The sequence below is a fragment of the Nematolebias whitei genome, chromosome 9 (assembly GCF_014905685.2).
Source record: "Nematolebias whitei isolate Nwh7 chromosome 9, NemWhi1, whole genome shotgun sequence".
NCBI classification, from domain to species: domain Eukaryota; kingdom Metazoa; phylum Chordata; class Actinopteri; order Cyprinodontiformes; family Rivulidae; genus Nematolebias; species Nematolebias whitei.
Window position 1 is genome coordinate 24,900,496 of NC_056506.1, and position 16,878 is coordinate 24,917,373.

A 16,878-nucleotide genomic window follows, 5' to 3' on the forward strand; every position below is an offset into this window, starting at 1 on the left:
AATATATGAAAGTTTCATTTTTATCATTACATTATGGAAAATAATGACCTTTATCACAATATGCTAATTTTTTTTGAAGGACCTGTACAAACTGCACTGGCAGCACTCTAAAGGCTCCCACATACTCGCGTGGACCTCAGTCCGTGGAGGTTCGCGCGTACCGGATTAGACTCAACATGGATGCCCTCAAGCCATGTTCATGCAAAGATCAATTTTTATGACCATGTACGCATAAATGGAGTCGCACAATAAACGGCCCGGTGATGGACCGTTTTGTATGCGACACCAATGTATTAAATTCCCCTTCTTCACCCCTGATCTGGTTTAATGGCCTTTACTTTTGTCTTTTTTTTTTTCCAAAAGGCAAGCGATCTCTTCTTCCTCTGTTGACTCCATGACTGAAATTGTGAGAAATTAAGGAATTTGTCATGAGAGAATTAAAATCAGGTCCATGGTGGCTGCGGGAGGGTCTGGAGATTTCTCGGTGGGCCGGTCTGATGTGTGGGCTGCAGGGTCAGCGCTCCCTTTTTTAATTTTTAATTTAATTTAATGTTTTTAGAACTTTTTATTGACAACATATACTGTAAGCACAGAACACTGCTGCGGCTGGGGCTGCCAGCTCTCATATTTTATTTTTTTTTTGGTTTGTTTGTTTTTTTGCGACCTGTCAATCAATCCAGTAGGTGTTTCAGCAAATGACCAATTGGCGACTTCAATTCGTCCCGAAGGTAAACGCCCCTTGCCTGCGAAGCTAACTGCAGCCTCTCATTGTGGACGCTCGAGTATGAAGTCTCAACCGTCTGCGGACAGTGCGCACAGTGTCTGCACGGCTCACCGAACGCCCGAGTCTGTGGGAGCCTTAAGGTTGTCATGCCAATATTCTTGACTGTATGACTGTAAAAATCAATCCACACACTCTATGGATCAGTGAATACTGTTCAACAGCTATCCTTTTCTTGACTTGGGAATATTTTATTTAACTTTTTAAAGTAACAAACAATTTACAAACAACTACAAAGTATACAAGGCATTTCATTCACTGAAGGAATGCACTTCGCCTGCTGCCTTTCATTCAGTTTCTTCCTCTGGTTGTTCTCTTTTCAAAGAGATCACAACAGCAAGTTCTCCTCCTCCACAGGCTAACAGCTACCCAAACAAGGGTCTGTTTTTTTTTATATTTCCTTTTTTTGCCTTATAAAACAACCATTTATCAAAAACAATATAGGCCTACAGATGTGAAACCATGCCACACTGGCTCATATGCAACCTCTGCAGTTTTGAGTGACATTGTTTGTTTGTAGTTTGTTGCTGTTTGTAACAAAACATTTGTGTTACAGTATAAATGTATGTGTTCAGAGTAAAACGTACATATTTATGGTACTGATGACAGATGGATAGTTATATGTCAATACTGTTGAGGCAGCTAAATGTATCAGTCTACTTGGATAGTTGTTGCAAAGGTTTAGTCAACTTCTGAAAAACGTATACTGTCAGCAGCCTTGCAACCATTGGCAAATAACTACATTGGATTTAGAGCTCTTTAAAATTCTTGAGGATTTATTCAATTTAAAGAGCCATCCGATTATGAATTGTTAGTCATGTCACAGCCGTACATTGTGACTCACCAAGAGTTCATCGTTCATTTTAAAGAGCTGTGCAAAAGATTTGGTTTGCTGTGAACATCACATAATCTACGTTTATCTCTGTGTATTAACACAAACGTTGGTCTGTTGATAAAACAGCCTTCATCTGAACATGGTCATACAACATTTCAGAGGTTTAATATTAGATATACAACACAATACTCCATTCTTTATGACTGATGTCATGCCTGGGAAGATACTAACTACAGAACATCACTTCAAAGTTGACTGGATTATCCTTTTATACAATGTCAGCACAGGTTACTATTAACAAAATGACTTCTGACATTTGAAAAGCAATTTAGAATTGACCGTTTCTGTTATCCCACCCCCCACCCCCCCACTCCACCACCACCACTACACACACACACACAAAACAAAAAGAACTATTTGGCCAGTACTATGTGTGACAATTGCTCTCCCACTGAAAGAGGTTTTTCAGATTTGCCATGTTTCAGTCACTTTCTGAAAAGTCATAGAGAGCATAGAGGGATGCCAAGTCAGTGTGAAGAAATGAGTTATTAAGTTTTTAATGAAACAGATTAAATTCTTGTTTGTTCACACTCAAATTTAAGTAACCCTGTCCACTTCAGCATCAGGAAATATAACAATTATGTTCTCTTTCATCTCACCTGGACACAACCAGAGGCAAAATTAACATCTTCAGCATCCTCATCAGCAGCTCTCCAGGAAACTGAAAATACTTCACCTCCTGCAAGCAGAAGAAAACAAAAACACATTTAATATTTTATTGTATTAATAGTCGTTTTTAACCAACCACTCTGTCGTTACGCTGTTGTTCTGAATCAAACTGTAAACAAAACTAAATATTGCATCCATCAATAAGATATCGAGAGGTCTTGTTGAATGGGCCCACAGATTTTCCCTCCCACATCTTGTGCCCTAGTTTTCATTATAAAAGAGACTTCTGTTTTCATCATTGGTTTTAGAGAAAGAGACTGAACAAAAAATAAAAACAAAACAAACAAAAAAAAATAGAGAGAAAGGATGATTTCCTTGAAAGTTCCCCAGATTTTTTCTGATTGTTGACTGCCTGAGTACTTTTCAGCTAAAGCTTATTTTCTGCTTCCTGTCAACAAGGATCTACAGTATGACCTTCAGCAATCATAGTGAGCATGTTGTTCAGAGGAAAGTTGCTTTTTTCTGACAGCTGTTTTTTCAGAAAAAAAAAATCACTGACATGACGGTGCTCAAAAATATGTTAGCAATTTTCAACACCTTTGCAAAACATGACCTTAAACATACTTAGACTTTTATGCAAATCCTCAAAATGAAAGAAGACTATCAAATGACACAACTTTGAGAAAACTGATTCCACTGATCTCCACAATGATATAAAGCCCGTGCAATAATCTTAAGCCAAAATGTTTTCTTCGGGTTCTTCAGCCAGGTTTCTTTTAATCATTCAAATGTGTTTGAGCTTTTTAAATGTCTCTCAGAATTTTTATTTGAATAAAATTATCTTGAACCAACCCAATTTTCTTCATGGGCATCCATGCATCATTTGCATAATAATGTCTTTTTATATTAGTCTCAAGCCAATTATCTCTGATTTATGAATCCTTTAGGCATAAAACAGTTCCAAAACTCAAAGAATAAACCATTTTGTGTTGACACACAATAAAAAATTCATCAAAGAAGCTCATTTTTATTCACTTTGTTGCTAGTACCCTGTAGCCAAAACACAGGTGTGCTCATTACTTTAGGTAAATCTCTGAGAGTGTGGGTAACAGTTTGCCTGTCAGGCATGAAATGGTATTTTAGTCAAACAAGGTGACTTTCAATAAATTTGGTATAAAGTTGACAAATTCTCTGTTTTAAATGCAATTTTTATATATATATATATATATATATATATATATGATTTGCTCTCCAAGTCCTTCACAACAATTTTTATATGTAGATCAGTTTGGATTCTTCAAAACATTTATTTCTACTTTCATTTTTCTTTTCTTTCTTTTCTTTTTTTTAATCATTTTATACCAAGTGGTTGTTGCAGAACCCTTTATTTAATGGAAGAGAACTGAACTGTGTTCAATTACCAAAAGTAATTGGTCCCACAGGCAAAACTAAAAGGCTGATAAATGTCAAAAGCAAATAAAATCATTCCAATAAAAAGAAAAACCAACACGTCAACAAACAAACAAACTACTATATAGGTCATTTTGGTAGCACGACCAAAAAATTCTGAAACCATGAAGCATTTATGATGGATATTTTTGATTAGTTGTCATTGACTGACCCTTCTACAAAAGTGAGATCTTATATAGTCTCACCAGATATTTAGCAGCAATATGCTCTGCATCTTGAACAGTCACACTTTTTTTATGATGATTTTATCCTCTAGTTCTTACCAAATAAATTAAATTATTATTATTATTATTATTATTAAAAATAATTTTGTAAATTACTTTTGTTTGAATATATTCTGGGGAAAAAAGGGGCAGATATCATAAGATTTATTCTTCTGCTGCCTTTCATTTTATTTTTTGATTATATATATATTGTTTGTTTTCTATTGTATATAGGTTTTTTGTTTTTAATGAAATAATACATTTCTAAATAAATTTAAAAATATATATGTGTTTTCCTCCTGAGATGCTCCATTGAGCTCTAGCCATATACTTTATGTCAGCTGATATTACCACTTACATTCACAATCACACCACAAGTGCTGCAAAAGCACGACTCATTTACTTTCAACTACAAGCTAGGAAAAAAATAATTCTTATGCTGATGATAGTTATATTTGTCCATGAAACATGATGAATCCAATCAGTTACTTAGACTACAAGCATGTCTTAAAGACATAAAAACCTGGATGACTCTTAATTTTCTAGTTTTAAACACGGACAAGACTGATGTTGTGGGTTTTGGACCTGAGCATCTTAGGAATAAACTTTGCAGCCTTTCACTTCCTCTAGATAGCAATAATTTGGCCTCAAGTTCTAAAATTCAAAACCTTGGTGTTATTTTTGATCAGGATATGTCTTTTAACCCTCACATTAAAAACATTACCAGGATAGCTGGGGTCGGCTTGGGTTTCCTGAGCTATCTCTTAGTTATGCTGCTATAGGCTTGAACAGCTGGAGGACAAACTGACTACACTTCCTCACTCTGCTGCTGGCTTTACTTGTTCTCCTCTCTTTGTATTTGTAATTATTTCTATCCTTAACACGTGTTTTTTTATTATGTTTTTTCAGTAACGCTTTAGGCTCCCCTTATAGATGGCTAATAAATAGTTTATAGATAAATTATTAATTATTCTATAAACATTTTATAAATGATTAATAACTGTTTATTATGTATTAATTAAGGGTGACAGAGACAAAACTGACCAGTTTCTTGCCAAATAGTGAGCCAAATCTGTTCACCTATATATTTCATCTAGAGTTGTTATATTAAACATTTCAGACCAAGTTACTACCTTGTAAGCACAATAAGCATTTATAATCTATAAGGGAAGGCGCATTGTAAAGTGGCACCCTTTTGTTCCAATAGAAAGTACAATTGAACCTGTCATTCTGTGTTTGTTTGTTTCTCCGTCCTGTTCTCTCAGCAGGTCGAAGCAGATAACTGCTTGTCCTGAGCCTGGTCCTGCTGGAGGTTTCTTCCTGTTAAAAGGGAGTTTTTCTTTTCCACTGTGGTCTTTGTGCTTGCTCAGGATGAGGGACTGTGACAAAGTGAAGATTCAACACAATCTGCTGGCTTCCTTAGATACATAACTTTTGCTAATCAGTTTTTCTATGTATGTGAATGTTTCCGATCAGTGCCCTGAGATGACTTCTGTTGTGACCTGACGCTGTAAATAAACTGAACTGAATTAAAATAGAAAATACTGCCACACTAGCAGGATGCTTCTGCTACTGGCGTCGCATCTCTGTTCGCTTGTTTCCATGATCTGGTCATGATCCAAATAATTTTCCTCTATACGGTATATTGGATGTTTCTGGGCCTCCGCCAACAGTTTCAACCTTGCTGTGGTGGAATAAACACTATTCAGCAAAATCTAGACCACATCTGTCTTTCTTCCTTCTTGTACAGCTGCCAATGACAAGAACAGTTGCTTTTTGTTTTGTGCCCAAAAGACAAAATGATGAGTGCTGAATGTCGTGTGGTATTTATTGGCACGTGGACTGGGCATTTTGGTGAAAGCATGGTACTGGTTGTATGAAGAACAGTGGCAGGACACAATGTGCATAGCACTGCCAAGAGCGTCGCTATAACTTATTTAGAACACCACAAATGTGGTGTGGGTGCGATGGGGTCATAACCTAGGCATGAAGTTCTAGTTCATGATCTAGGACATCATATCCAAGCAATGTGAAGTCCTGCTTCAAATTCTCAACCAAATTACCGTATGACAATACACATGAACCCCATGCAGCAACTGCAACTGCACTACTACTCCACTCGGGACCTTAATACACTGCAATCACTATGACAAACCACCACAACCTCACTCAACCTTGTTAGATTTATCTACCTGGTTTATTGAGCATGCATCAGGACAAAGATCAGCACAGTTTGAGTCTCAGGGTCTTGTAAGACAAAAGCAATGCAAGAAAAATGCAGAAAACTTGAGCACCTAGAGGAGATAAAGAAACGGAATGTGTCAAAGGCTCCTGTAAAGATCTATCAAACAGGGCTGTATTGAAGGTTATGATATGCAGCCTCACATTAGGCAAGACAGAGAACCTAAACGTCTTAATCCTTCTAGCCCTCCATTTGTTTTTCAGCCAGCTCAAACACCTCATCTGGCCAAAACCACAGTTAATCCTCGTGTTCAAATGACTCACCCTCAACCAGTCCAAACATTCATGCCACCACCTCATGATCTGTCAGTCACAACACCCATACCCATACACAGAACTGTTCTGATCTGGTTAGTGCGCTGAGGCTGTAAGTGCCAATCACCTGCCAACACCAGAATCAACATTACTCACAGAAGATTACCAGAAACTTAAAGACTGACAGCTGTCCTTTAAGACATTTACCAAAACAATTCAAAACTATTATCTGAGGATGTACTTAAGAGCTTTGGCAAAGAAAGCTGTTGAAGGATTCTTCTTGCTTGGTACAGAAACAACATACGATTCTGCCTGGAAACTGTTAGAAACGTTTTGGAGATACATTCATGACTGGAAAGGCCTTCAGAGACAAGTTAAAGGCATGGCCAAAAATAAACTCTGGACAGCAGAGATCCACAAGAGTTTTCAGACTTTCTCAAGAGCTATTACCCCAAATTAAAACCCTGGAAGTTCTTAACAATTGTAATAAGCATCCATCCATTATCTTTTACCCGCTTCTTCCATTTTGAGCCACGGGGGTCACCGGTGCCCATGTCCAGCAATCACTGTGTGAGGAGTGGAGTGCACCCTGCACAGGTCGCAAGTCCATCACATGACACACAAGACAAACAAGACAAACAACCATTCACCCTCTCACTCACATCTAGAGACAATTTAGAGTCACCAATCAGCCTAACATGCATGTTTTTGGTCTGTGGGAGAAAACCGGAGCACCCGGAGAAAACCCACACATGCACAGAGAGAACATGCAAACTCCACTCAGAAAGGCCTCCGGACCGGGATTTGAACCAGGGACCTGCTCACTGAGAGGCAGTAGATTTTGTAATAAACATATATATTTAAAAAAAAATGTACAAAAATATTATGCAGTTCAGTGATATATCTACATGTCTTTGCATTTTGTGTATTTTATTTTACTTTCATTAGTTCTTACACCATTTGAAGTTTGGCTTTATGGCAATAAGAAGTGACAGTGTGGAGATATGATGGTGAAGGTGGAGAAAGTGTCATGACGATTCATAAACAAATGCCTGCAATAAACATCCATTGCAAAGAATTGCAATGGGTGAAATGCAATGTTGTGTCTGTGATGTTGTGAAGAGAGCTACACTGATCAAAAAATAGTTTTAGAAAGGACCAAATAAATTATGTATTTGTTTATTTGGTTATGCTTTTATGATTTGTCTATGATTCATAAATGTTAGATAAACTATATTTTGTTATACAGTGAGGCTTTAAATGTTGCATTGCAGTTTGTTATCAGCAGCTCCTCAGACATTTTGCAGCCATTTTAAGCCCAATTGTTGAAACTAGGAGTTTAAAAAAAACATTCAATACAAAAACAACTGGACTTTATTTGTAACAGAAGACGTTTTCCACTTTCAAAAACATATAATGCAACTTTAAGACTGATTCCCAGCCAGTTTTCACACCTGATGGGAACAGAGGGGCCTCATCTGTGAATTAGAGTAACAAAGACCTTAAGAAACCCCTACTGTTAAGGTGTTGAGGTGTGAATTATCAATCTACATATGTATGTCATCTCACTCAGCTTTATAACCTGAACCCCTCACTCTGCTCTTTGAATTGAGAAAGCTCCTCGGATGAGGTGCGAAACGTCTTCTGTTACAAATAAAGTCCAGTTGTTTTTGTATTGAATGTTTTTTGAATTTATCATGTCCTGGATGACTGAGAATCTTCACCAGCATATTGAAACTAGGAGTACAAGTGTTCTGCTTAATGAGTCATCTGTTAGTTTAGTCATGTTTGCTTTTCACAGGTTCACTCAAAAATGAGGTGACTGCCAAATGTCTTTAACACACTAAATGCACTGACAAGGATGTTTCCCACTCCAGTAAATAAAGGCAGAGCAGTTTTTTTAAAGGATCAGTTTTCAGATGATATTTTTACCTTAAAATCACACAAGACATTATTTCACAAGTGTACTTGATTATAAATTAAACTATTTATATTTGGTTAATTTCAGATAGCACGATTCTTCCAACAGCTGCAGTAAAAACAATAAAAAAAAAGAATAATAAAAAACAATAATAATAATACCAAAATCAACAACAACACTAATAATAAACTAATTTATTGAAATTCAGTGGCTACAAGTATTCAAACCTTTTTCACTTTTTGTAATTTTGTTGTTTCAGCTGCACTTGTTCAGATTTTTGTCCTCAGTGTTTTACACTCAGTACTCCATAATGACAGTGATATCAGAATTTAGAAAATTTATTTCAAAACAAACAAAACACATTCATGAATGTATTCAGACCTTTTACAATGACAGGTGAAATTAGATGAAGGTTCCTCCCAGTTTTGTTCTTGACTGAAATAATGATATACCTTGGTTGGAGTCCATAGTGTCAGAATTAGTGACTTTTGTTAGTTTGCTTATATGTTTTGTGTCTTTTCATCAGGGTTATTTATATTATGTAATTCCCTTTTTTTTTTACTTACTCAGTTTTTTTATTTTTTTCCAAAGAAGTGTTTTTTCCTTTTTTCAGTTCCCGTGTTCCTCTGTGCCACCACAGGAACACGGGTCGGCCACTTCTCCCTCAGTAATTTTCAGTCAGTCAGCCACGCCCACTCTCACATATTCCTAGTCTGTTTTCAGCCCAGGTGTCTCTCTTACTCCTCAAACTTGTGCCACATATTTAAGTATGTTCTCCTCCACTCATCAGCAAGACATCTTTGACTTTGTGCAAAAGCACCAGTCCTCTTCGTGCCCCTTCATTCTCCCCACCTTGAGACTTCCGAAATATTAAGTTTAATAAGAGGTGAAACTGCAGTCTGGTGGTGTCTTTGTTGTCCTCAACAGCACAAGTCTCAACTGTTGCACACACAATCAAACCATATGCATACATTTGCAAAACATTCTGAGTTTTTCATTCTATCATTACAGATGAAGTGCATGGATGAGCCATGAGATTAAACACATACAAACTTTGCCTCTGAGGTGCATTGAGGATGTGTGGCACCAGTTAAATTATGACCACAAGTCAAACCCTTGTATGAGGCTAATGCTGGTTCCTTCCTTTGTGATCCGCCTAATAAAGAACTTGATTTACTGCAGGTCACACATCTACTTAACCAGGCATCAAAACTCTAGACTCCTCAACAAGCCCTAATTATAACTATTTCGTCCAGACCTTTCTCACCAAAGGCAAAGCTCAACACATTCAATTAATTTGTTGAACTTTACAAGATTCAACTCATTTCAGCCTTTATTTATACAGGTTAGTCTCGCTGAGCCCTGAGGACCTTAAGATGTTGGCCATAGTCGCTTATAGATCATTGTTTTCCATCTCTATAGTTACTTTCAGCTAAGCAGCTATTTCTGTCTTTCATGTCTTTAATAGCAGCTAGATTGTTTAAAGGTTTAATGGATGATGTGATGAGAAAAGTAAAATAAAAGCTCAGCAGAATCTGTGTTTTTTCAACGTTTTCTGCTTATTGTCCCCTGGCACGTTGCAAAGAGGGGAATGAGAAATACCCTCCATCTATCCATCCGTCTTTTCTCACATGTTGTGAGCATGGTAACTGGAAAATTTAGTGAGCAGACTTTCATTTTGGTGTGCGGCTTCTTTTAGACATGAGAAAGCTTTCTTTTAAACATTGGGCTGCCAAGCCAAAACCAAGACGTCAACACCGTACTACTGTATTAGAAAAGGTGTTGAAGGAAATAACTGGACTTTTATTGTGTAGCTGAAGATGTTTCACTTCCTATCCAGGAGGCTTTAACAATTTAAAAAATGTCTGTAGTGTGTAGATTTCCAAGCTTTATACAAAATATATATTTAGTGGGAGGCTATATTTAGGTGTTAGAAAGCTTCCTTTTGGAAACTGGGTTGTCGTTAAAATCCAAGATGTTGTCACCGTAAATGTCTCACAAGAGATGGCAATGGCAGCTCGTGCACACGCCACAGCTCCTCTTTGACCCAACAACATTGTGTTTTCATGTTTTTCACGTGTTTTTGTATCCTTCTTACATTTGCTGAATTCATCTGCTTTCAAGCGAGCACACAGCTGTGATTCGCTGCTCATTATCAACAGAACTACACATTGTGAGCTATAAACCCTGCAGTTCTAGAAGATACAGTGGTGCTTGAAAGTTTGTGAACCCTTTAGAATTTTATTTATTTTTGCATAAATATAGGCTGCACTGTTGGAGTCAGTCTCCCCACCATCACAGACATCTACATCTCCAGATGCAGGAAGAGAGCCACCTGCATCATGAAGGACCCCACTCACCCAGCACACACACATTTTGCCCCACTCCTCTCAGGCAGGAGGTTGAGGAGCATTAAGTGTAGAACCACTAGACTGAGGAACAGCTTCTACCCTGAAGCTGTTTGACTCATGAATCTCTAACCAGAATAATCACTGTGAAAGAAATCACTGTAATGTCACTGATTGTTGATATGTGCTGCTGACTATCCAAGTTGCTCATCTCATGCTGCTGATTTATTCCATGCTACTGTGTTCATTCGTACTCATCTGCGCACACAAACTCATGTTCGTGCTGCTGTTTTTTGGTGTATTGATTTTGTACTACAAGTGCTTAGTGTATTCTTAGTTTAGCGTATTTCTTAGTTCATAGCTTAGATCTTATTACTGTTTTTTGTTACAATTTATGCTTTTATTGGTTGTAACTGAGATCCTGTGTACACAGTTTCATTCCATCACATGTACCACGTAGTGTGAATGACAATAAATAAACCTTGACCTTGATCTTGACCTCAGTATGACCTAAAACATCATCATATTTTCTCAAAAGTTCTAAAAGTAAATAAAAAGCACCCAATTAAACAAATGAGAGAAAAATATTATACTTTGTCATTTATTTATTGAGGAAAAGTATTCACTATCATATTTGTGAGTTGGCTCTGTGTTTGCATCAATGATGCCTGGTGCTGCAACGCCGCTATGGTTTGCACACTGCTCCTGACCACAGAAGCAGAGTGTGCTCCCATGATGCTCCTATAATGTGCTCGCGTGTTGTATGTGTCCTGGAGGAAGGGGAGAGGCATGCAGATGATCTTCCTCTATGTTCCCGTATAATCATAACCTGCATCCCTGGTGATTATTAAATGCTGGCCATTCTATCTAGAGGGAGTTATCTGCCATGCTATTTGCTGCTGTTTACATCTCTCAGCTCCATCATCGACAGGAGTGATGCATTAAATGATCTGTACCCACTCATCAGTAAGCAACAGCACACCAAGCACTGTTCTCATCCTGGCAAGAGATTTCAACCATGCAAACCCAAAGAGCATGTTTCCCAAACTACACCAGCATACTGATTGTCCAACAAGGGGAAACAACATACTGGACCATGTTTTCACTACCCAGAAAGGAGCCTAAAAAGCCAACCCACTCCCACACCTTGGTGCCTTTAATCACAACAGTGTAATGCTAATGCTAGCATACAAACCACTGGTTAAAACCACCAAACCAGGTCAGAGGAATGTACAGGTTTGGCCAGAAGGATCATCAGAGACAGTGAAAGATTGTTTCAGCACTACACACTGGAACATGTTCAAACAGGCTACCACCTACAATGGCATCAGACGTTCAGAAGTACACAGAGTCAGTCACTGCATACATCAGTACATGAGTGTAATGATGATGTCACGGATAAAAACATAATCACGGTCTGGGCCAATCAGAAGCCATGGCTGACAGCGGAGGTCTACAGGCTCCTGAAGGCTCTGAATGCAGTTTTCAGAGCTAGGGATGAGATGAGCCTGAGAACAACAAGGGCTACCTGTCCTGTGGCAATGGAGAGGCAGTGCTATCCTGAAGGACAGTGAATCAATTCAGGGACAGATTTGTTGATGTGGCAGGGCATACAATCAATCACTGGCTAGAAGCGCAAGCCAAAATTTCCATCCATCCATCCAACCATCCATCCATTATCTTTACCCTCTTCTTCCATTTTGGGTCACGGGGGTCGCCGGTGCCCATGTCCAGCAATCACTGTGCGAAGGGCGGGGTACACCCTGGACAGGTCTCCAGTCCATCACAGGGACACATATAGAGACAAACAAGACAAACAACCATTCACCCTCTCACTCACACCCAGAGACAATTTAGTTACCAATCAGTCTAACATGCATGTTTTTGGTCTGTGGGAGGAAAGGGAGTACCCAGAGAAAACCCACACATGCACGGAGAGAACATATAAACTCCACTCAGAAAAGTCCCAAGCCAAAATTAATAAAATAAATATATAATAATAAAATAAAAACTTTCCAGTTTTTATAAAAGTGTAGTTTCCTCAAATGATAGGGGTGACCCTTGAGGTGGCAGGTTAATCTATAGTGGTGAAGGCCACCATTGACCACTGTCTTACTCAGCCATTTTGCCTGGTGGTGGATGAAATTGCTTCCTCCACTCGCTAAGATCTGTCACTCTGCACTGTCTCGGAAAAGAAAAAAGAAATAAAAAGGACCTTTATTCTTACACAAAATGTATCCCCTTCCCTCTGGAATATCTTGCACTAAACCCATTAAAATTTACTTGCATTCCTCGTTCAATTCCAGTGCATAAAAACTCTCATCTAGAAAACTACAAACACTCACTATTCAAATCCCTCAGCAGCCAGAGACATCGGCGTGCCGCTTGTTTCTTATGTTATTTGTTTCTGTATTTTTTCTTTGTGTTCAGTTTGTTCCCTGTCACCCTGTGATTCCAGCAATCTCCTGTTTCCTCAATCAGAACCTCCCCCCGCCCCCCACCCCCAAGATCTCTATCAACTCTCAACTGTTCCCAGTCTTTATCTAGTCCAGGGGGTTTTACTTCCTTATCAGCCCACGTCTATGTATCTTGTCTATTCTCATTCATTTGCCAATTGAGCATTGCTGGTTCTAATGACATTTCAAGGTTAAAGTTTCTTTATTGTCATTCACATCACATGTGGTACATGAGGTGGAACAAAATTGGGTACACAGGGTCCCAGTTACATCCAACAATAGCAAAATATAAATTGTAAAAGAAACAGTACTAAGGGTCTAAGATATAAACTAAGAAATACTCTAAACTAAGAAATGTGCTAAACACTTAATAGTGCAAAACAATATGCCAAACAACAGCAGCACGAACATGAGTCGTTGTGAGCAGATGAGCACAAATGAATACACTTCGGGATTTCCATGTGCTTCCTCATGCTGTTAGGTTTTATGTTTTGCTGCCATGACAGCCTTTGTTTTGTTTAAAAATAAAGTTTAGTTTTTTTTTTTTTATGAAGCTCCTATTTCAGTCTGCATTTTTTAATCCAACCTTCAAACAACCAACATGACAAAAAACCCAAATAAACGAATTGAAATAGAGGACAGAGATTCTTGTGTGCTGCTCCAAGATTATGAAATAACCTCCCACTTTACATTAGACAAGTCCCGTCACTGTCCACTTTTAAAACTCTTCTAAAAACAACAGGTCCTCCCAAAGGCTTCTTTGTGTTGAAACATTTCGTCTTTCATCCAAAACACTTCATCGGTCCGAGGACCCACAACAAACTCAGTCCCATAAGTATCACACTCACATAGTGGGCCAACCAGTTTGATGGTGATAAGATGGTTTCTGGAGTCCACCCTCTCCCCCCACCCACGAAACGTTTCAACACAAAGAAACTATCCAGAGGACCTGACAACTTTGTTGGATGTTTTACCTGGATTATTCAGCATGAACTTTGAGCTTCTAAAAACACTTTTTTATTCCCTGGGTTTGGTACAGGCTTGCTTCTCTTTATTTTACTCCTGTTTTAGTGTTTTTATTGACTCAGTTGTTAACAGTTTTTATTTTTAGTTAAAACTCAAAATTTAAACAAACATTTTAAAGTGGCCTTTTATTGTGGTCAGCCTAAGGCACACCTGTACAATAATCATGCTGTCTAATCAGCATCTCGATGTACCACACCTGTGAGGTGCATGGATCATTTCAGCAAGAGAAGTGCTCACTAACAGATTGACACAAATGTGTGAACAATATTGGAGAGACAAAGGCCTGTGTATGTAGAATAAGTCTGATCTTTGAGTTCAGCTCGTGAAAAATGGGAGCAAATACAAAAGTGTTGCTTTTATTTTTTTTGTTCAGTGTATTCATTCATTCAACTTTATTTAGGCAGGTAAATCCCATTGAGCCTCGTATTACTAGGTAACCTCAATAAGAGGCGCATGCATTTTTATTCACACCTTTGCGTTAAAGCACCAACCATTATGTTCAGAAGCTACACCGTTTGTTAAATAAGATCCATCTGTGAGCTCATCAGATCCAATCATTTGCTTTTAGCTGTCCACAGGTCTAGGCTGGTCCACAGAGGTGATCTGGCCTTTTCAGTTCCTTAACTGTGGAACCAGCTGCTCCTTCATTTTAGACCGACTTCAACGCTTGATGTTTTTAAGACCCATTTTCAATCTTATTTGTGTTCATTAGCTGGATGGATGGCTTTTAACACACCACAAAAGTTGACATTTTTTAATTATTTTAATGGTCCAATTTTCATGTCTTATCAAAATGTTACCTTTTTTCTGTTTTTCATTGTCTTTTCTTTTTTATTGTTTTGTGTGCAGCACTTTGGCCGATGGAAGTTGTTTTTAATTGTGCTGTAAAAATAAACTTTGATTAATGGATTGATTATCTAAGTAGTTATGAACAATAACATGTTGGAGAAAATGTCCTGTTGTACATCTCCCCTCTGGTTTTAGTTATTTTGTGTTCATGTTCAGTTTATCTGCTCCAAGCTGCGGACAGAAAAAACTTTCAGTTTAAAAATACATTTGAGACTAAAACTAGAAGATAAATTATTAGTTAGGCAAAGCATATTGTGCTGCTACTATTCCTGCACAAAATAAAATCACGAGACCTAGAGTTTGAAATGATCGGATCAATGAACTAAAACCAGCAGAATGTGTCCACAGGAAAGGTTTTTGCCCAATAAGACCCCATTGAGTCATGGTGGATCAGTTGGTAGAGCTGTTGACTCTCAGCGAGAAGGTCATTGGATCAAATCCTGGCCAGGGGCCTTTCTGGGTGGAGTTTGCATGTTCTCTCCGTGCATGTGTGGGTTTTCTCCAAGTACTCCAGTTTCCTCCGACAGACCAAAAACATGCATGTTAGACTGATTGGTAACTCTAAATTGTCCCTAGGTGTGAGTGAGAGAGTGAATGGTTGTTTGTCTCATTTGTCTCAATGTGTCCCTTTGATGGACTGGAGACCTGTCCAGGGTGTCTCCTACCTCTCACACAGTGACTGCTGGATATGAGCATCAGTGACCCCCATGACCCAAAAATGACGAGACGGGTAAAGAAAATGGATGGATGGATGGATGGATGGACGGACGGACGGACGGACGGACGGACGGACGGACGGATTGATTGATTGATTGATTGATTGATTGATTGATTCTCTGTTGGAGTTGTCTGCATCTGTGATCACTGCCGATAAGGGAATATGATAAATATACTGATGAACACAGGTCTGAATCTGTTCCTCATAACTGCAAATAAGTATATATATATATTTTTTTTTTTTTTGTTGAAAATGGTCTAAAAGTTGAAAACACACTGAACATATATCTGCTAAGTATTTTGTTAATTTACATTATTTATTAGGAGAAAAAACTTTTCGGGCATTTAATTATATTTTAATGGTAGAGATGTGCCCCACTTACACTTATGGACCAGCTGCTTCTGCTGAAAGTACATCACATCTGTGCAAAGAGATGATGTAGCAATAATAGCTTCTTTGCCTCTGTTTTGGAGTTACAAAGCTTTTAGGACAAATAATTGTGTGTGCATGTAGACAGATTTGTATACACAAACATGTAAGTGCATGGGTGTTAGTTTGCATTGTGTGTGGGCTTGCAAAGGACCAGCACAGCTGTCACTGCTTCCTGGCATCTGCTAACGGAGAAACAAACGCTGTGTCAGGTATTTGGTACATCCGCACACACAACCTGCACCACAGACACGCACACACACACACAAAAAGCTCACATTTGTACTTATTCTAAAAGACAAAGAGATTCTTTAAGCCTGGTTTTGTGTGCATGCATTAAAGGCTTTGGTTGTGTCATTCTCCAGCTGATTGTCCTGATATTGATTGTCTGAAAACTCCTTTATGTACAGCAGCTGTTTTGGCTTCTTGACAAAAGCTGAAGCCTGAACTCTGCATTTGATGGAATGATAACTTCTAATATAAAAAAATAATAATAATCTACAGAATGTAATTTTTTTAGTACTTTTTTTTTTCCCTCGGTCTGTGTTCTTTTTAAGTGTGGTCCTTCCTACTGGTGTCTTTACTTTGTATACAGGTCCTTCTCAAAAAATTAGCATATTGTGATAAAGTTCATTATTTTCCATAATGTAATGATAAAAATGAAACTTTCATATATT

At 38.2% G+C, this 16,878-nt stretch overlaps 1 protein-coding gene across 1 annotated transcript in view; it reads right to left on the reverse strand.

Moving 5' to 3' along the window:
• The window catches only part of LOC119414932 (excitatory amino acid transporter 5), a 90,658-nt gene that overhangs the window by 70,204 nt on the left and 3,576 nt on the right, over positions 1 to 16,878 (reverse strand). The window contains exon 2 of the mRNA XM_037682050.1: positions 2,276 to 2,355. Within this exon, the coding sequence (XP_037537978.1) occupies positions 2,276 to 2,355 (80 nt within the window). The remainder of the gene's footprint in view (positions 1 to 2,275; positions 2,356 to 16,878) is intronic.